Source organism: Marmota flaviventris, chromosome 17 (genome assembly GCF_047511675.1).
Source record: "Marmota flaviventris isolate mMarFla1 chromosome 17, mMarFla1.hap1, whole genome shotgun sequence".
Taxonomy (NCBI): domain Eukaryota; kingdom Metazoa; phylum Chordata; class Mammalia; order Rodentia; family Sciuridae; genus Marmota; species Marmota flaviventris.
The window spans coordinates 39,976,328-39,997,189 of record NC_092514.1 but is presented as its reverse complement, the minus strand read 5'-3'; the positions used below and the strand labels follow the sequence as shown (position 1 = coordinate 39,997,189).

General features: G+C 39.9%; 1 protein-coding gene across 4 annotated transcripts in view; it reads right to left on the bottom strand.

The window, feature by feature from the left end:
- Nucleotides 1-5,777: 5,777 nt before the first annotated feature.
- Nucleotides 5,778-20,862, bottom strand: part of Ap2b1 (adaptor related protein complex 2 subunit beta 1) — a 113,901-nt gene continuing 98,816 nt past the window's right edge. For all 4 annotated transcript variants that reach the window (XM_071603566.1, XM_027923815.2, XM_027923818.2 and 1 more), the window contains 4 exons: nucleotides 19,034-19,118; nucleotides 17,785-17,871; nucleotides 11,674-11,828; nucleotides 5,778-6,903 (listed from right to left, as the gene is read on the bottom strand). In XM_071603566.1, the coding sequence (XP_071459667.1) occupies nucleotides 6,829-6,903; nucleotides 11,674-11,828; nucleotides 17,785-17,871; nucleotides 19,034-19,118 (402 nt within the window). In that variant the 3' untranslated portion in view covers nucleotides 5,778-6,828. The remainder of the gene's footprint in view (nucleotides 6,904-11,673; nucleotides 11,829-17,784; nucleotides 17,872-19,033; nucleotides 19,119-20,862) is intronic.

Sequence of the window (20,862 nt, the reverse complement as noted above, 5' to 3'; positions counted from 1 at the left end):
AGAGAGATGGAGAGAAATCGGATGTTACTGTCCCCCGCCAGGATCATTCTGGGGTCACTGGGAGCCTTTTAATTTGATTAAATTGTTTAGGGCACTGTCTCCTGTGGTATCTGAAAATCGTTAATCCTTCTCCTGCCTGAGGATCCCAGGTTTCACGTTATTCCCCTGGGACATAGTTCCATTTCAGCTCAAGGGGGGCTAGAAATAAGAAACTGAGCAATGCTTGCACTCTGACCTCTAGGTCAGTCTTCTTAGAAACATCTCAGCTTATATTAGGGGAAACACAAAGCCATGAGTTAATTATGGAGTTTACTGGCTTTCAGTGGTAGGTCACTTTTTATTAAAAAACAAAAACTAATAGTATCTTCATAGAGTGGCAAATTTGCCTGAATTTAAGGCATTGAATTCATTTTGGTTTGCTGAGAGTTACTTTAGGTCAAGAACGCATACACTCCCAGAGGCCTGTTCCTTCTCTTTCTGTCATTAGGGTTACCTGAGTGAATACATTTGAGAGGCTCCTCCCTTGAGTCTGTCTGGCCTTGACTCTCAGGTGGCTCTGATTGAGCTGAGCAGGCCAGATAAACCAGCTGATCAGGTTCCATGGATCCATCTACACCACATGAGACCCCAGCATAAAGTGGGACAGAAAGGACAAAGATCTGAATCTGTCTACCTCTGCCCCCGCTCCATTATAGCCAAGGATACCATGGGGCATTCAGAAGCTGATTGGCTAGATCTTGGGGCCTCTGACTATAAGTGGAACATGAATGAAATCAGGGAGGGAAAACATGAGGCTAGACTTGAACCTCATCCTCTCAACACCCACACAGTTGGAGAAGGGGGTGAGTGGAGTTCTTGCAGCTCAAAGTGTTCGGGCTCTTCCCAAAGGAGGAATGATTCTAGAGATAGATGGCAGTCTTGCCCCAAAACAATGCTGCAGGAAATTAAATCCTTGAAAACCACTTCTCCACCTGAGAATCTGGGTCTAACCAATCCCCTGAATTAGTCTTTCCCTTGTTGGCCGCATGGAAAACGGCAGGGCAAATGCTACATGAGAATCTGAAAGGGCAAGTTTAGAGCCAACTCAGAAACTTTTCAAGAAACATCCTTGTTGCTAATAGCATGTCTGGGGGCAGATTGGGACTCTAGGATTAGTGTTCAGGAGATAGAAATGGGTAACAACGGGGGAGGTGTCATCTTTCCCAAGTGCCATACCAGGTATTAAAATAAACAGGCTCTTGCCTCCTGGAGCTGGGGGTGGCAGGGAAAAGAAATCTGGGTCCAAGCAAAATCAAAAAAAGCATTAATGCAAGAGGTGGAAGTAGGAAGGCCCAAACCTGAGAGTCCTCAGCCGTTTTCTGCCCTCAGAAACAACATACCTGAGATCTCCATATTCCCCAGTTACCATTCTAGGGACAGAAGACAGTGTAATTGTAGGTAAAATCTGGGGTCTCTGTGCCCAGAACATACTGGTCTTCTAATCAGATGTGACAAGAGCTGAGGAAAGGCAGAACCTATCAGACAACCTTTGGGGGAATGAAGGAGGAACTGGAACGGATCAGGGAAGGCACAGACAGGGGTCAGAAGCCCTGGCTCTGCCACATCTCACCTGAAAAATGGGGGTGATGAGACAGACAAGGGAATAAGCAGGTACCATGTGCGTGGAAGTACTTTACCATTTCTCCCCTGCCACAAGAACACAAACTTTACCATAGAAGAGGAAGTAGATGAACAGGTGTGTCTCTCCAGCAGTGACTTAAAAATTTTTTTATAAAAATATTTTTTAGTTGTAGATGGACACAATATCTATTTATTTTTATGTGGTGCCAAGGATCGAACCCAGTGCCTCATGTGTGCTAATCAACGCTCTACCACTGGGCTAAAAACCCCAGCCCTTTTTACAATTTTTATTTGTTCTTTTCAGTTATAGATGATAGTAGAATATATTTTGACGTATTATACATACATGGAGTATAACTTCCTATTCTTTTGTTTGTCCATGATGTGGAGTTACACTGGTCATGTATTCATAAATGAACATAGGAAAGTTATGTCCAATTCATTCTACTGTTTTTCTTGTGCCCATCCCCCCTCCCTTACCTTCATTCCTCTTTGTCTAATCCAGTGAACTTTGATTCTTCTCTCCACCCCCACCCCTTATTGTGTTAGCAGCCACATATCAGAGAGAACATTTGGCCCTTGGTTTTTTGGTTTTGACTTATTTCACTTAGCATGATAGTGTTCAGTTCCATTCATTTACTGGCAAACACCATAATTTCATTCTTCTTTATGGCTGAGTAATATTCCATTTTATATATATACCAGCTTCTTTATCCATTCATTTGTTGAAGAGCACCTTGGTTGGTTCCATAGCTTAGCTATTATGTAAACTGAGCTGCTATAAATGTTGACGTGGCAGAGCCAGGGCCTCTGACCCTTGTTTGAGTCTTCCCCACTCCACTCCAGTTCCTCTTTCATTCCCCCAAAAGTTCTCCAATAGGTTCTGCCTTTCCTCAGCTCTTGTCACATCTGATTTGAAGACCAGTATGTTCTGGGCACAGAGACCCCAGATTTTACCTACAATTACACTGTCTTCTGCCCCTAGAATGGTAACTGGGAAGTACTGAGATCTCAGGTATATTGTTTCTAAGACCAGTAATATGCTGATTTTAAGTTCTCTGGGTATATGGACCGAGGAGTGGGATAATTGGGTTAAGTGGTGGTTCCATTTCAAGTTTTCTGAGGAATCTTCATATTGCTTTCTAGAGTGGTTGCCACCAATTTGCAGTCCCACCAGCAATGTAGGAGTATACCTTTCCCCTGACATCCTTGCCAAGATTGTTACTTGTATTCTTGATAATTCTGGCAGTGATTCTTAACTCTGACAGTATATTAGAAACACTGGGAGGTTTTTTTTTTTTTTTCTTTAGTTTTTCCCTAGTTTATGCCCTAGACTCATTCAACAGAACCATCTTTTTTTTTTTTTTTTTCCCATTTCCAGATGATGTGTACCCAAAGGCTGAGTTTCTCCCTGGAGAATTTCTTTGCCTAAAGGACATCACTCTAAACTAATGACTCCAAGGGGTAATTTCAGTAAGGCCCCCTGTATCTTTGACCCTGAACCTCAAGACCAACCTGACCCTACTCCTCCCCATGTATTTATTATTCATATTACAATTTGGCCTAACCACAGCTCAACAACTAGGAGTTCCTGGCTAGTGCCAGGACATCCAAGTAATAAAAGTAGCCATGGCTCTGAGTATCAGTTAAGTCTCCCAACTGGACTAGCAGTGGGGAATGCAGGAACTTGCCCAGAATCCCTCACTCCAACCTTTCCCCCCAACTGAAGGCTGTGGGAGATTTCATTGTGTGTCAACTCAACAAAACCCAGGGGCAAGTTTGTATGTGTATCTCCCCCCAAGTGCTGGGGACTAAACCCAGGGCCTTAAGCATGCCCGGCAAGTGCTCTACCACTGAGTTACTTCCCCAGTCTGAGACCCTCATCTTGACAGCACCTGGGCTGTGTCCCCAACAACACAAATGCAGGTACTTAGACCTGAACTCCTTGGGAAACTTACTAGAAGCAGCAGTACTTCTATTTGCTTGGGAACATGCAGCTCTGACTCCAAGACTGAGAGGCTTTTGCAAGTTGAGAGCTAAATGAGGTGTCCTGGGAAACTGAGAAGCTCAGCTGTGCTTCTCCTACCCTTAGGCCCTGTTGGTGGGCTACCTACTCACACATCAGAAGAAAGCCTAGTGCCCCTGGCAACACCTGCCAGGGAAGACAGAAGGGCTCTCCTGAACACTCCCCGCCTATGGAGATGCTTGTGGTGGCAGTGGTTTGGGGCTTGGTCAACAGGAGCCTCTGCTGAGGTATGTGATTCTTCCTCAAGTCAATTCCTCAAATAAAATAAAATAAAATAAAAAATTTTAAAGAATGGTTAACTAATGTTCTGTCTCTACCTGACCAGCTGCGTTTTGTCCTAGAGTTTCGTTCTGGGAACAAAGTACATACCACAAACTTTTGTGTAAATGAAAGTTTATTGACGAAGACACAAGGTCAAGCTTCGCCCAACCCCACCCTCCCCAAGAACAGATCCCAATAAGAACAAAAGAATGATAAAGCATTCTTAGGGCAACACTTCCCCTCCCCCCATCTCTCTCCATCCCAGGCTTCACAACACAGGCACAGGGAACAGGCTTGGGTGAGGACAGACACTCAGGGTATCTCTGACCAGCAAGAGTTCTGGGTGTGTGTTTGCTTCCCTTGCCCTTTGTTATGATGCCAACTGCCATTACAGAGGAAAGGAAGGGGGTGCTGGGCAACCTCCAATAGGTTCCTCCAATCTGGCCCAAACGAAGAGGCTGGAAGGGAAGATGTAGTGGAGGCAACAGGTGGTATCTCTAGGGAAGAGACTTTTATATGTGGAGTCCCTCCCTGACTGCTCAGGGTGTGACAGGAGGAAGAACAAACACATTGTGGATTGGCTCAGTCAGATTGGCTAGGAATAGCAGCTGTTCCTGTTATTGGTGGGGAGGCCTAGAAGTCTCAGTTTTAGGGGTTGAGTGACATATCCTGGCATAAAACTGTGTTCTGTCTGCCCTGACACACTTTTCTTCTGGAACCATGGTTTGCTTTGAGATGACAACAGTGTTTGTAGTGTGAACCTTCTTCACTACTCATATCCCATGACTCCATGAATGAGTCCCAACAAGGGAACTTTATCAATTTGTTTTTCTACCCCTCACATCACCAACCTACCCACCTCCCACACACATCCTGTGCTATTTCCTACTCCTCATGTGCCTGAAATGTAGTGAGTGAGGGACATATTTCCTTTCTCCCACCCACTAATTCTTTTCTTGAAGAACCTTACGGTTTAAGAAACTGCTTTGGAGGACCCACTCCCTCCAAGCTTTGCAAATGGTACGAAGCAAGATCATTTTGGACATGATGGGACTGGTTTCTGCTCGTTTTCCACAATTCTCCAAAGTCCAATGGGTTAGGTATGAGTCCAATATGAGGACTGTGGACCCTGGGGTGCCTCTGACTTAGGAGACTCTGAGCACAACGTGTTGGCTCCTGAATACCAGGTGCCAGACTATGCCACAAGTGTCCAAAGGTCACACAGTGTGAACACTGCTAAGCAGTGTGGTGTTTTGGGCACGAAGCATTCTTTGACCAGTTGTCCCCACTGTGTTCACATCTCCAAGATCCCTCCTTTTTTTTTGTTCCTGTGGTGCTGGGGATTGCAAACACCCTACCACTGAACTACATCCCAGCCCTCCTCCAGTCTTTTGAGATGACAAGAACTGCTTGAACTTCTGGGATGATCGTAATTTGTTTTGGAATCTGAATAATGTAAAGAGCAGATCAGAGAGCTGAAGGGATAAAGAGAATCTGCAACATCTCTAAGCTCACTTCATCTCTACACCCACCCTGCTGACCTTGGGAATTAAGGCTCTAGGAGGACAGGGGAAACATCAGCTATACCTTCATTCTGTCATCCAGATACTGAAAAGATACTCTGCTGTGACCTGATGCTAATCAGTACTGAACATATGAAGCGTCACAGAGCAGGCAGAGAAAGGCAGGAGAAGGCATTGAGGAAATGAGCAGTAGTGAGACAGTCCCGCAGTGAGCACAACACTGATGGAAAATTTCGGGGACCCAACCTCAGCTCCACTACTGGACAGCTGACAGGCCATAATACCCTTTTTGATTTTTTAAAAATATTTTTTAGTTGTCAATGAACCTTTATTTACTTATATGAGGGACTTATATGAGGGACTGAGAATCAAACCTAGTTTGATTAGGTACTGGTCAGGTACGTGCTCTATCTACCACTGAGCCACCCCCTAGCCCCCCCTTTTGCTTTTTATCTTTCTCCTTTGTAAGAAAACAGAGTTGGATACAGTCATTAAAGTCTGTTTCAACTTGAAAACTGATTTTAGATGTCAACTGGACCTGAGGAATACAGGGAACAGGGCTGGGAGAGGCCATTTTGGTTCTTGTTCTCTTACCTCTACTCAAATTCCTTAATTAGTCTTATTAATGGGTTAGTTTAGTGGAAAGGAATGTAGTCTGAATTTCTTTCAGCTTTGGTGCTGATGGGCTCCATGTTTCCTGTACCCTGAAACATCACTGACCATTCCCAACTGCAAGGCCATCAATGACATGATAATATGGTGGGTGACGGCAGCGGGGAGCACAAAGGCTTGCCTGAGGAAGGAGAATGGAGACAAAAACCAAAAAGAGCAAAAATCCAAAAGACCAGGGACAAGTTTGCCACAGATGAGGGACCCTCTAAAAGAGTGGGCTGTAACTGCTTCTCTTCCTCTAAGACTGCTGTGAATGATGGCCACTTGTTTTAACACTTTCTACGACTACCTCAACTTCACATATGTACAAAAATATAAAACAATAAAGTGCAGTTTATGTTTCAGTGACACTTTTCCTTGCTTTAATGTTTGTTGTCTTTTTCTGCTTTTGAAATGAGCTCTCGATTACAAAATATCAAACTACACTCAAAAGAAGGTGTAGAAAAAGCCAGCTGTTGGCACAGCACGGAGAAGCCCACAAATAAAGACAGATAGCAGCAGCAGGTGGCAAGAGGTGGGAAGTGACTGAAGCAGTGGTTACAAATGTTCACAGGAAGCTAAAACTATCCAACAAGTTGTGCTCTAATGTTAGCACAGGTTAGACTAGTCACTACCTTGGTGGGTGGCCTCAGTGTGTTTGAGTTCGGATTCTATACAATTTCTTCCAGTTAAGAATTCTTGGCTTGCACCAATCACAGGGAAGTTGGAGGGTACTGGACCAGTTTATTAGTTTTTCAAAATGCTGTCGTAGACCTGATAGATGTATTGAGAGACTTCAGGAGCTCTACACTTCAGGGACAGCTGTTAAGAAGAAAAGAAGAAGGACTATTAGTATGGAGGTTGGCATTACTCTAAAGGTATCCAAGCATTCAGTTCAAGAAAATTTCTGATACAATGTGAGAGAAACTTCTATCACTGGAGTAGCCAAACAAAGAGATCATGTTACTAGGTGCTATGGATCCTAGAATTTCACTTTGACAAATATCAAACTGTATGTCTTTTTACCTCCCTCTTATGTTGATCTATGAGGTTAGGAAATAATCCACGCTAAAAACATCAAGGCTTCTGACAGCAAGGGAAACAGACGTTCTAATGCTTTACCAAGAGTTACAGGGATTACTATACCAACAAAAAAGGAAAGGCAAAAACCCTTTTGGTGGGGCTGGGGCTGTGGGCTCAGTGGTAGAGTGCTCGCCTAGCATGCATGAGGCACTGAGTTCGATCCTCAGCACCATATAAAAATAAAATAAAGATACTGTGTCCACCTAAAACAAATAAATAAATATTTTAAAAAAACCAACCCTTTTGTTGATGGTCATTTCAGCTGTCTGCCTCAATTCCTCAGACAAGGAGGAACTGTACAATCAAGTCAAATAAAAACAAAAGTTTGGTTAAGTCTAAGATACAAGTCCTTTCTAAATTACACTGGGGAGAGCATACATTCTTTTTTATTGTTCTTTCTGGGTCCGGGGGGATTGAACCCAGAGCTTCCCACATGGTAGGCAAGTGTTCTACCACTGAGCTACACCCCTAGCCTGAGAGTATACACCCTTAAGAAGGGAAGACAAGAACTATCAACTACTTAGTGTAACTGGACAGCAATTCGTGCCAAATGCTTCATCTTTCATTTTCTGCCTCTTTAGACAGGCAATTTAGATATTTCTGATACCACTTCTACTCCTCCACCACTGTCTCTTCTCTTAGTTTAATGAATACCAAGTTAAACACTGAGAATTTCACTTTGTGGTTCAAAAAGAACAAAATTTAAACCCAGGTTTGAACTCCTTAATTGTATCAGATTAGGCAAATTATTATTGACAATAACTTATAAGCAAGCAAAATGTATTTTAGAATAAGAAAAAAAAATTTTCCCTTGGACTATTGACATCATTGCTCTTTTTAAGTTAGGACAGAGCAACAAAAGTTTGTATTTTTTTAAATTATTTTCCCTCTTTATTCTCTTATTAAAGAGACTCTGAACAATTAAACATAGATCAATGGTGAAAATATCTTTGGAAAAGAATCAAAAAGATATTGGTCAATGCTGAATTTTCTGAAAAACCAATATCCTAAAAACAAAGAAAAATAAAAAATAAAAGCAATCCAAAAAAGGAAAAAAATCAGAATATTTTATTTTAAAGCTTTAACATTCAGTCTCCAAGGCTGCTGTTTAATATCAATCAGATAACTCTGTTAAATATAAAAACCAAAAACAACCATCCAACATAAGAATTCAAATACACATGGAAAACAGCCTCCTTCCACCCAAGTTATAGCTTTAGGCGTTTCACCAATTTTTAAACTCCCTACAGAGGCAATTCTTCTATCTCCTCCTCTTCAGCCTTTCCACTGCCAATGTTGTGGAAACGTCTAGTGGAAAATATGTGGGTTCAGAGGAGGAGGTGGAAGAGGAGGAGAGGAAGCTAAAAAGAACAAGAACAGCTTAAGGGAGTTAACTCAGACTAAAGAGGGGTAGTTCCTTTTTCCCAAAATACTGTCCTATATTTTTTCACACCTTTGTAACAATACTTTAGGTTCTGTTGCTTAGAGGTTCCTTTTTTTGTTGTTCATGACTAGTAAGGAAATACTGCTATTCTCAACAAAAGCCCAAAGTGCTAAACACCATGAATAATGGATTGACCAGGCCTAGATAGACCCTGAGGCATTACAGCTGTTCTTCAGAGGAAAACGAAGAATTTTTCTATTTTCTCTGGATTCAAATATTCTGTTCTCCTCACCCCAAACCCTGCCCCCATTCCAGCCTAAGGAAAACAGGCCTTTCCTGGGACCTAACTTCTGACCTGCTTATGTGACACATCATTAATATCAACCACTCAGGAATGTTGCCCCCTAGACATACCAAAGGAGGAGAGTTACCTGTCCTGTCTAAGAACACATGCTTCTTCACCTGGGTCAAGTTATTTTTCCAAGACTGACTTATAGAGATATGGCCTTACACTTAAAAACTGTTTTTTGTTTTGTTTTGTTTTTTAGTATTATATCCATTTTATTTCTCTGTATAATTGAATGTTATTTGACCATAAAAAGAAATATTGATATGGATAAACACACCTTCTTAATGAAAATCAGTAAGGACTGGATTAGAGGAAGATGCTTTATCAACCCCTTAGGAAACAAAGGGACCATCAGTCCTTCAGGCACTAGTATTGGCTTAACTTTTTTTTAATTTTTTTTTTTTTTTAAGTTGTAGATGGACACACTATCTTTACTTATTTTTAATGTGGTGCCGAGGATCGAACCCAGCACCTCACTCATGCTAGGTGAGCACTCTACCACTGAGCCATGACCCCAGTCCCTTAATCAGATTTTGTTCCTTCTTAATACCAAGCTAAGAACAGATCAATAGTATAACGGGTGCTTAGGATGATGGAGGGAAAGGAATGGGTCTGGGTGATAATGAATCTACAGCCTCACTCAGGAATAGATTAGATCTATGTCACGTGATATGATGAAAGGTTCAGAAGGTCCTGTGGGTAGAGGGAACCTGGTTACTAGAGGGATGAGTAACACAAAGAATAAAGGAAGCCAAATAAATATTTTAAAAGACAGGGAAGGACGGAAGGTGGGTGTGGCTAAAAAGAAATAACATTAGGACAACATCTTGAGGTACTCTCTTTCATTTGTATTGTTTTATGCTGAATTTATTCCTAGGCCTTGTTTTTTTCTTCCTTCAGTTTCTTCTGGGATATTTTCTTCTGGGCACTCTCTTGGTTTAGAACAGTTTATTCCATTTCAATAAAGATCTTCTCAAAATGGCAGGGGGAGCTCATGGTTGAGTTTATGTGTATGTGAGTATGTGTTGTGGGGGGGTTTGGGGATTGAGTCCAATGGCGCTCTAACACTAAATTATACGTCCAGCCTTTTAAAATTTTCTATAAAAACTGATGAAATCTGAATAAGGGATATAATTAATCGTATTGTACCAATGCCTATTTTCTAATGAAGTATGGGTGTTCTTTCATTGTCAGTGGGGAACACTGGGAACTGTATGTTCCATTTAAAAAATTTGAGTCTTTAATTACTTAAAAATAAAAAAATTTTAAAAATTCAACAAACTTATGTTTAGGACAGTGATACTATCAGGTCCTTCTCAAAATAAAGAATATGGAATAGGAAGCATCAATAAACACCTGACCTCTGAACACTACTCATCTACTTACAAAGAATAATTATGCTCCTTTAACCTAGATGAGATGAAAGATTGTATACAATAAAATCATGAATGGGAAGCAAAAAGAAACACATACATGCACACAGCACACAATTAGAGCCAAATTTCTAGGAAGTAAAGAAATTATTTTATAAGACTTTGATTTTATAGTGAAAACCTGTCCTTCTATAGTAACAGCACAGAGGGGTTTTTCTCTTGGGGAATTCAAGGTAAATGATTAGAGAGGTCTACTCTTCAAAACAAAACAAAAAAACCCCAAAAACAAACCCAAGGGATTAGTGGTGGGAGGGAGGAGTAATACCGTACAAGGGAAGCTTGAAGTTTTCCTGCTCTCAGATGCTTGAGCAAAAATCTAACTTAAGGGACTCCGCATCAGCAACTCACATGTATACAAGCCATTCCTGTTTACTGCAAGGAAGGGAGCTGGTGGGGAAAGCACCAAGAGTTTTCAGAGCTGGCAGGGCTATTCCCTTGATGTAAGCTAATAAAAACAGATTTAGCTGTCAAAACTAAGAAATGGGGTCATGACGTTTCTTAGTTAAACAGTTAAAAGGCTCCCTGGATTTATTGACAATTCAATATTGAAAGTTTCTTATTCAATATTGTCACTTGCCTGTCCCATCCTTCAATACTGCCTATTAGAAAACTCAAGTATAACACAAGAATAAGACACCCCCCCACCCCCGACAAACTCAAAGAGTTTGTTTTATCTTTTCAGAATGCAGATGACAAGCAGCATCTTGTTGGAAGATCACATTTTACAACAATAAACAAATGCCCATGGCTTATGGTATCAATCTTAGCTGGTTAACAAAGAAACGGCTTCTGCCTTATATTGTCAGAATTTTTACTTTAGTTCAGTGTGGTACTGAAGGAGGTTTTTTCAAACTGAATCCCCTTACATGCTTGTCAATGTATGTTCCATTTTGCCTTACTTTTCACAATATGCATTTCAAGACATACAAAGGCACTTGTGTATATGACTCCGATATCCTTAGGTCATAGACTTCCAAAGCAGGAAAGATCCTCTTAAAATCAGCGAGGAAACCATCTTCATAGTGGCTTGTTATAGTACCACACGCACAGTTATGGTAGTTAAGTATTAACTTATATTTGGATCAAGTTGCCAAGTTTTGTGAGCAGCTCGCAAGAATGGTTGTGCCACACTCCCTATTGCCAGAGCCACCATGCCTGTTGCGTGGGGCAGGCACCACAATGAGGAGGTCTTCCATCAAGGCAATCAGGGAGTTCTTTATTGACTGATTATGGGTGATACCTCTGATCTGAAGCATCTCCTCTGGGTCTTGTGCCAAGCAAAAATGGAAGGGTTCTTACCTCCCTCCTCTAATCCATCTCATCCATTCTGAGAAGGGTCTTACCGTATAATTGGGGTTTCCTGGCTGGATGCGTAGCTCAGCCAAAATCCAAATGCCATTAGTGAGCTTCAGGGATTGGTATAGCATGTCCTGCCCTTCCACATTCCTCTTGGCAATAGTATAAACATTGTTGTTCTGCAACTTGCTGGAAACAGTGTCTAGAAATAGATTCAAACCCCAACACCTTAAGTTAAAATCTCAAATAAATTTATGCTTTCTTCTGACATTCTTATGAGCAACATGTGCTCAAGTTCCTGACAAGTACAAGTCCCTAACAAATGTGCAGGTACATATTTCAGGAAGCCCTTTTCCCACACACAGCACCTAAACAATGGGTTCAAGAGTTACCTGTGGAAATTATAAAATAGGTGAGCCTAAGGGTTTAGTATATCAAACACAGTGGCTATATGAATGAAAATGCTCTGAAATGCACAAGATCAGAGACAGGAAATGTAATAATTCCTAGAATGCTGGTCTCAGATCAATGAGGATATAAAGACTGATAATCAAATCTATAATACTTCCTTCCCAAGTCACTATTACTTTACTGTGAGCCACATGGGTCTTAATAACAGGATCAGAAAAGGGCAGAGTTGCAGAAGTCCTTCAAGTCAAATTTATTAACTGGGATATTTAAGATTTTTTTTTTTTTTAAACAGGCAAATGATTTCTTAAAACTTTAAAGAACACCATGTCTCTAAATAAACCATGAAACAACTATCTCAATATAAGGCTCTGCAGAAGACTGAAGCTATGCAAAAGTGACTGCAGCCAGGCCTGGATACAAGTCTTCTTAGTTATCAACTCTGGCTATTCCAGAATTAAAGATCCCCTTTCTTTGTGAGATGCTGCGACATCAGAGAAAGAGAAACTTCCAGAATAGAGATGATAACACTACCTTCTTTAACTGTTTATTATGTTAATTTCTGATGAGAATTTAAATTACTCATGCCTCTCTCAGGATCCAAATTCTCCCACATAAAATTCTGCCTATTCTTGTGTGCTTTCTAGGAAAAGGTAGCCAAGATAAATAGTCTTATACCCTCCCTGAAGGGTAAGCCCTCAGGACAGGGATCCTGGAGTTTTTCACTGTGGCTTACCATAGTACCTGGGACACAATAAGGTAACTGTCATCCATATCTATGAATATGCCTCTGACTTGGGTGTTGAAAATGCCAATATTTACATAATGCCATAGACACTAAAAACCATCTCCACAAATATAGGCGAATTTGAAGGTACGACTCACCCTGATATCTTTTTACTACACTCAAACCAGCAATAGTTTGGGGAAGGATGAACTAAAGCCCCATTCATTAAGTATTTTCATCACACTTATTTACTACTTAACTTTTCCTCTTTTATTTCCAAGGTTTTTAATAACACCAAGTAGAACAGTTATAACTTACGAAACAGCTCTGAGGAGCCAAAAAGTGTATCTCAGAATACTTATATATAATACTGGTAGAGAAGACAGCTTCAGTATGCTTTGCAATCACCTTGTGGGGGGTCAGGCAGTTCTGGCTGTCATCCTCATTCCCACAGTGAAGGGTTCTTGCAGCTTAGACTGGGTTGCTAAGCAACATCACCAGTTGGAGTTTGGCTAATATCTTTTGACAGGATTGTCTTGAACACATAGAGGCTCGTGTTAAGTTGAAAAAACTATTATTCTTAACCTTTCAAGGTGTTTGTCCATTTCCCAGAACAACAAAATACATACATAGTAGGAACTTCTGTTTTAAGTTCTGCATAGGCATGTTTGTTCTAGACAATGTGTATAGCAATGCCCAGATTACTAGACTTCTTATGATCTTATGCAAGAGATGACAGGCCAGGAACTTAGCTGTGTTCATACTGAATGAATGGTTGTTGTATTGCTACTTCTATCAGAGGATTGAATGAAAGGAGGATTTCTAACATAAGTATGTGTGAATCAGCTTTTTTTTTCCCTTCCTCCCTTCCCTCTTTCCATCATAGTGCTGGGGACTGAACCAGGGTCTTCTGCATGTAGGCAAGTTCTCTATCACTGAGCTATATCCCTAGCCCCTTTGAAATTTTTATTCTGAGACAGGTTATCACTAAGGCTAACTCAGCCAAGGCTAACTCAGCCTCTCAAGTAGTTGGGATTATAGGTGTGTGCCACCTATAATTGTTTTTCTTAAATTAAGTCACACTTCTTCTGGCAGCAATAAAGGTAAAGAAGGTTCCCAAAGCAGAGAGTGGGAATCAGGGAGTTTGCATTCAGGCACCAGCTAGGGCATTCATTATCGAGTTCAAAACCACTAAGACTGCTGGAAAAAACACTCTATCATTTGAGCAAACAAACTAGAGTTAAAAGTTGACTGGGAAAGTTCCCATTTTTGAAATGTTCCAAGGGATGGAGAGAGCCATGACAAACACAGAAATATAACTCATTACCACTTAATGCCCATGTCTGAAGAAATATCTTATCTCACTATAATGTCTAACTAGTGAAAACAGATATACCATGTCTCTGAGCTTTTTTTTTTTTTTTTTTTTTTGAGGTGTATAGACTTTTAATTTTTAAAATTTACAATAAAATACATTATCACACAGTGCAGGAGCTAGCAAAGGGCAGTCTCTGAGCTTTTAAGAATATGCTAAACACTTAATTTAAAAAAAAAAAAAAAGATTTGTATTCAGACATATTGGCACATGCCTGTGATCCCAAAGGCTCAGGAGGCTGAGTCAGGAGAATGGAGAGTTCAAAGCTAGCCTCAGCAACATCAAAACACTAAGCAACTCAGTGAGACCCTGTCTCTAAATAAAATATAAAATAGGGCTGGGGATGTGGCTCAGTGGTCGATTGTCCCTGAGTTCAATCCCCGGTACACCACTTCCCCCCAAAACAAAAACGATTTATAGTATTGTTTTCCACACAGATTCATTTTTTGATAAGGCTAGTGATGCAACTACTTCTTATGCACTTATGATAGTGTTCCCAAATATATGTACTAACTCCAAGTGTAGGCCCAATGGTTAAGATGCAAAAGAGATTCAGAAAGATCTCTTGACTCTGTAGGATTGATTAGTGCTAGGAAGCAAGGAGTCCTGTCCATTAGTGCCTTTCTGATCTAAAAATGTTATTTAAAATAAATAACGGCACCATAAGCACCCTTATTGCATACCCCTTTCTATTAAGGTCTGATTATTATTAAGACTTGGGAAGAGGGTCTCTTTCTTCTTTAGAAAGATGGGAAAAAGCAAAAGTAAAAGCTCAATGCTAGGTTGGTAAGTCCTTTAAGCCTGTGACTTCTTATAACCCTCAAGAGTGCTCGTTCCATTTGTCAAATGTCTAGCTAGCACAGAAAAGCTATTTTAAGTGTTGGTGCTATTGTGATTAGGGCAGAGCAGCTGGAAAAGATGTTATTTTTAGCTCTTAGCTAGACCCAGGGTGTTGAATCAGAAGGCACTAAACCTGCAAACACTCCTGTTAATAGAGCCCTTAAGACTGGAAAGAAATATAAAGGCCAGGACACTCCAGACCTTGGGGTGGAGTCAAAGGAAAAGTTACAAAGGATTAGTTACAGGAAGTGGTCTTACAAGATTAGCAGTGATTTAGTGTGTGAAATGATGGCCTTGGGCTCCTAGAGAAAACGAATTGGCTGGTTTTCTGTATGTTTCATGTGCTCCACTGTAACAGAGCAGTGTCACTAGAAAACCAATTCAATAGTATTTGGAGCACCAAAGGCAGAGAGGGATTGGAGTGGGGCCATGGCAAAACTGGTCAAACTGAATTTGCTTTGAGATCTACATCAGAGGATATGGCCTTACTTGGAAAAAGGCCAGGCATTTCCTCTTTGGCAAGTGAAATACAGCTTCAAAACTCTCACCTTGAAGCAGAGTTATAATATTTTTTTTTTCTATTATTTTGGCAGGGCAAACTAAAGCTCTCATTCATTCCAACTTCCATTTTTTCTTTATGAAAAAAGCATGTCTCTTTCACACTGGACCTCTAAAACCAAACCTAACTTCCAATTACTGTGGCTTTTCTTGGCTACATAGACCAGAATTTCCCAGATCATGTTCAAGAAACAATGATATTCCATGAGACATTAAAAAGCACTTCATGATTTTAAATTCTATGATCAAATAAATTCAGCTAACACTGAGTTAAACAGTTTCTTTAATAGAGCCTTCTCTGAGCTTTTAGTGTGTGAATGTACAATGGCAACTTTTTTGTTTTTAAATACTATTTTAGTTGTAGTTAGACACAATATCTTTATTTTATTTGTGGTGCTGAGGATAGAACCCAGCATCTCACACATGCTAGGCAAGCACTCTACTGCTGAGCCACAACCTCAGCCCCTGCAATGACAACTTCTAAGAGAGGCATGTCATATGCTGTATTTTTCAACTTTAATTGACCACAGACGCTACACCCTTTTTTATTGAGAAACAAGTGATCTCAGGAACATGCTATCTGAAATGCTGCTACTGGATCAACTGCCACAAGGGTGATGGTTAATCCAGGTCCCGTCTCTTCCAAGTGAGTGTAGAGGCTGCTTCTCTGAAGAGACTCATTTTGGTTTTTACCACTAGCTCCTGTGCATTCTGCACACAGGGGTTTCTTGAAGAATAGCTTGTTCCATGTAAAGTTGGTTCATGGTAACTGACCAGTCAGTCTCAGTGAGAGGGACAGATGACAGTCACCTACTTATGACATGGCACAAGATGAAGAGAATCAACTAACTAGTTATTTTGATAGAAATCATAAGAGTCAACACTCAACACCTCTCTAAGGGCTGAGGAGGTATAAGGTAATCCTTATCAAAAGCAAACTTCTGCATGAAGTTTATACATTCAAAAAATGTCAGTCTGTCTGTCTTTTATATCTGAGGGCTCAAGCAGGGCTTGTCTCCTGAATCTCTCAAAGAAGGCCTACATCCACATCACATTCAAAAGAGGCATCACAGGAAGAAGCTGATCACTTTCAGATTTCAAAGCTCTATATGAAAAGATCTATCTGAACACAGAAGATGAAAACAACACAGAGATCCAAAAAACTAAAATTAAAAACAAAAAGTTGGAACAACTTTCTTTTTTCTTTTTTTTCTTTTGGCAGTGCTGGGCAAGGCAAGCACTCTACCAACTGAGCTATATCCCCAGCCCCCCTGGAACAACTCTCTGAATTGCCATATTGCCTCTTTCCCCCAATATCCTGCTCCATCTTCAAGAGAAGATAGAAGTGTGCTGAAAGCACCTTATGAGAAATATTAAAGTGTGGAAGAGGAAATGATGGGGAAATGAGGAAGAAGGAGATACTGACCAAGCACCAAGGCTCATTTTCATTTGAATTCATAAAATCTTTATACTGAGACAGATGAAGGGGGTGTCGAAGGGGGAGAAGAAGGGAGGAGGCAGGCACAAAATGCAGGACTCTAAACAGTGAAGAGCTTCTTCCACTTCAGTGAAACAAAACCCTAGGGAATGACAGCTGCTATTGTTTCTCCTCTTAGGTTACCTCTTTTTATGTTCTATTATAGTAATAAAATTAACTACCAAAGAGTCTGGGGATTTTTAATGGTGAATGAAAGAGGACAAAATCATCATATAAAAGCTGATACAAGGCAGTAAAGAAAAAGGTTACCATCCAGGCTTTAATCAACCACAATGCATTCTTTAATTATAAATTAAAGAGATTCTAAATACAGGATTCTCAGAAAGATAGCTACCTTTCCTTCAATATCAAAAGGTTTTGGCAGAAAAGATGAAATGGTCCTTTTAATTATTTGGAAAGTGCATATCCTCAAAGGACACTTTAATGTTTAAATAATATGATTACTTAAGTCATCTGATTAACCGAGTTAATCAGATGTTTAAGTAATATGAATCACTTGTCTTCAACTACTGAAGAACTGTGTAGATGGATTCTTTCTAGTCTGTTTCCTAAATCTATTAGCTTGTAATCTAGTGCCTTATATCGAAATATCCCAAGTTTGTAAAGAGAGCTTTGCAAAGTAATGTGTCTAACACTTACCCACTGGAAACATGTTAGAGATGTGGAAAGAAAGAGGAATATAAAGCAAAGATAAAACCTTAAAATATCTAATTGGCTTACTAAGATGAAAATGAAACTTAACTATTACTCACCAGCATTTAAATGGCATTCCTTAATCTGAAACTGAAGTTCATTTTCATTGGGAATATCCTTCCATGTTGCAAGGAAGACCTGGCGTTCTGTATTGGGAAGCAGGGGGAAAGGGTAGATGTATTGTCAGTATTCTCATTTTTGGTGCCTTGCACATTTCCCTTTTGGAATACTAGCTCTTGCAATACAGCCAGCAGCAGGCTGGAACTGGAGCCAATTTTTATCTATTACACTGGTATTATAAACCCTAGATCAATCAACCCCTCATTCAAAAGCATGAAGATACACTGGGAAAGAGTTTTTCATTTAGAAGTCAGTTTTGGTTCCCTTGTTTTCCTGTTTGGGTGACTTTGGGTAAGTCCTGTGACCTTTCTGAGCCTGAATTTCTTCATTTATAATTACATCTGTCCAACTATCCCCTAAGAGCCACTGTAAAGATCAAGTCAATTAAGCACCAATATAACTTAATAGCTACTAATATAGACTAGTTTGCTTTTTTTTGGGGGGCGGGGAATGGTGGTATAGAGGATCCAACCCAGGACCTCATGCATAAGTGCTCTACCAATGAGCTACACCCCCAGCCCTTTTTATTTTGAAACAGGGTCTAAATCGGCATGGCTGACCTCAAACTCGTGATTCTCCTGCCTCATCCTCCCAAGTTGCTGAGATTAAGTGTGTGCCATTGCACCTGGCTGAAAGGCTAGTTTTTATCAGGTAGTGGTTTCTTAAACAAGGGAAGAGAGAAATGTCAACAGCCACATAGGGAGTACTAATGATTTATTACAAATTACTGATTTATTTATCTTGAGGAGGTAAGAACTTAGTACAAAGTATAACATTCATACATATTACCTCATTAAGTCATTATAAAAACAATTTTCATTTTGCAAACATGAAAACTAAAACAGAAAAAGCTAATCAGTTAGCCCATGGTCACACAGCCAATAAATGGTACAGTTAAGATCAAGTCCACGTCTACCTTTTCCCCAAACCTCTTACACTGAATCTTGGTGTACTCCTCTGATTGGAACATTCAGATACTATGTGCTGTGATTTAGAGACCAATGGCAACACAATAACAAAGTGACTCAGGCAAATAAATAAGGAACAATTATTAGGGTTTTAAGATATCCTTACCCTACTTTTTTTTTTTTAACCACAAAATAACATGTATTTCCAGGGCTATGTTCTCTTGACATTCAGAGGAAGGGCAAAGGTATATTTAGCAGAAGGACAGGAGGATGTACTTACCCATTTTGCCATCTTCTACAAAAAGCACATTGAGTGGGATGAGGCAGCTGAAGTAAAAGACATCAATATTGTTTTTAACAGCCACCTGCCAGGAAACCAACAAGGGAAAATGAGGACATCAGAGGGGGCCAGGTAAGAGGGGAAAAAAAGTTGTGTGTCTAAAAATCTATTTGCTTACTTCATTCCTCTTTTGGTCAGTGAAGGTATCCTCAAATCATGACACACTAACCTATACACTGCAAAACACATCCTTTATTACACCACTGTCATAGAACTCTGACCACCTGCAACTCTACTTTTCTCCACAAGGGCCATCTTCACGGCACAACTTCTATACCTAGAATAATAATCTATTTAGCTATTTTATATAATAATCTATTTTAAATAATAATCTATTTATCTATTTTTTTGGTTGTTGTTTCCATAATTATTTCTTTTGCTGGGTGCAGTGGCACATTCCTTTAATAAGTGATTTGAGAGGCTGAGACAGGAGGATTCCAAGTTAGAGGCCTGGGCAACTTAGTAAGATCCTTCCTAAAAAAAAAAAGCAGGGTGGGGTGTGCTGAGATGTAAGTCAATGGTAGAGTGCCCCTGGTTCAATCCCCAGTACCACTAAAAATTTTTTTCTTCAGTTAATTGTTTCTATGATTGTTAATAATAGCTGTTAGCACCTACTAAGTTTACTTACTAATGATATTAATATCTAATCCTTTTTCTAACTATCCCTTTTGAAGCCTAACAAAGTAAGTATCATTCATCTCTCATTTTACAGATGAGGATACCCAGGTTCAGAAAGACCAAGTCACATCTAGGATCATACAGCTACTATACAGAAAAATCAGAATTCAGACTTATATTTGTCTGACTCTAAACCTCGATCTTTTTTTTTTCTCTCTACAGCAACTAGCACCATATTGCCTCATCTTTGTTTAGATATGTGTTTTAAAGTTATTTCTTGTTTCCTAGGTCTTTTGTTGAAAAATGCTTGTTGGGTCAAACATTGGTAAACCTGATGATTTTAAGAAGTTTTCAGCCTTTTCGTAAGCAAAGAAATAAGCTTTCCACTCACAATACAATCTTATGGGCTGTGATTTTACCAGGGTCTGCTCAATTCAGAGCATGCTGTTTTTAGAAAAGCTACAGTTAGGCACATCTATTAGGGGCAAGACTAATGGGTGTACACATTCAGAAACAGGCAGATTCCACTGCAGCACAAGACCCATATACGGTAAGGAGAGAGAGGAAAACTGCTCCAAAGCATCACCTCCCACTGGTTACTGTCATAGTGACTTTCCTACCAATGCTCTTTGCACTGTAGGAAAGAATTTCTCTGGGGCAAATTCTGTGATCAGTAGCCATGTCTATTTATCTTTCATTTTGCTCTTTTTTAAAAAAAAAAAAAAAGGAAAGAAGTGCTTGTCTGGTACCACTATTGTCCCTTCCCGCTTTTAGGACAAATACCTACACTTCAACCATGTGTCTCTTCATTAAAATTTTGCAATAAGATCCAAAATATCTTCTTTCTGAAGTACTTGCAGTCCTTTTACATTCTTTATCATTCATCTTCCTGACTTAAACTGTACTTTTGCTTCCTCCTCCATAACTGTCTGGTTATAACTCCTTGACAATCTTTCTCATCTCTCTCCCACAAGAATCCCTCAAATTACTTCCCTTGTAATTTTTGCTTTTAATCTTTCATTTACCAACCTTAGGAGTTTCTAAACTACATCACATACAATGCTAAGTTTATAGAATTCTCAAAAAGATCAAACCTAGTAGATTTAAGCAGAGTAACAAACGTTAAGAAAGAGGGACTTCAGACTTTAAGA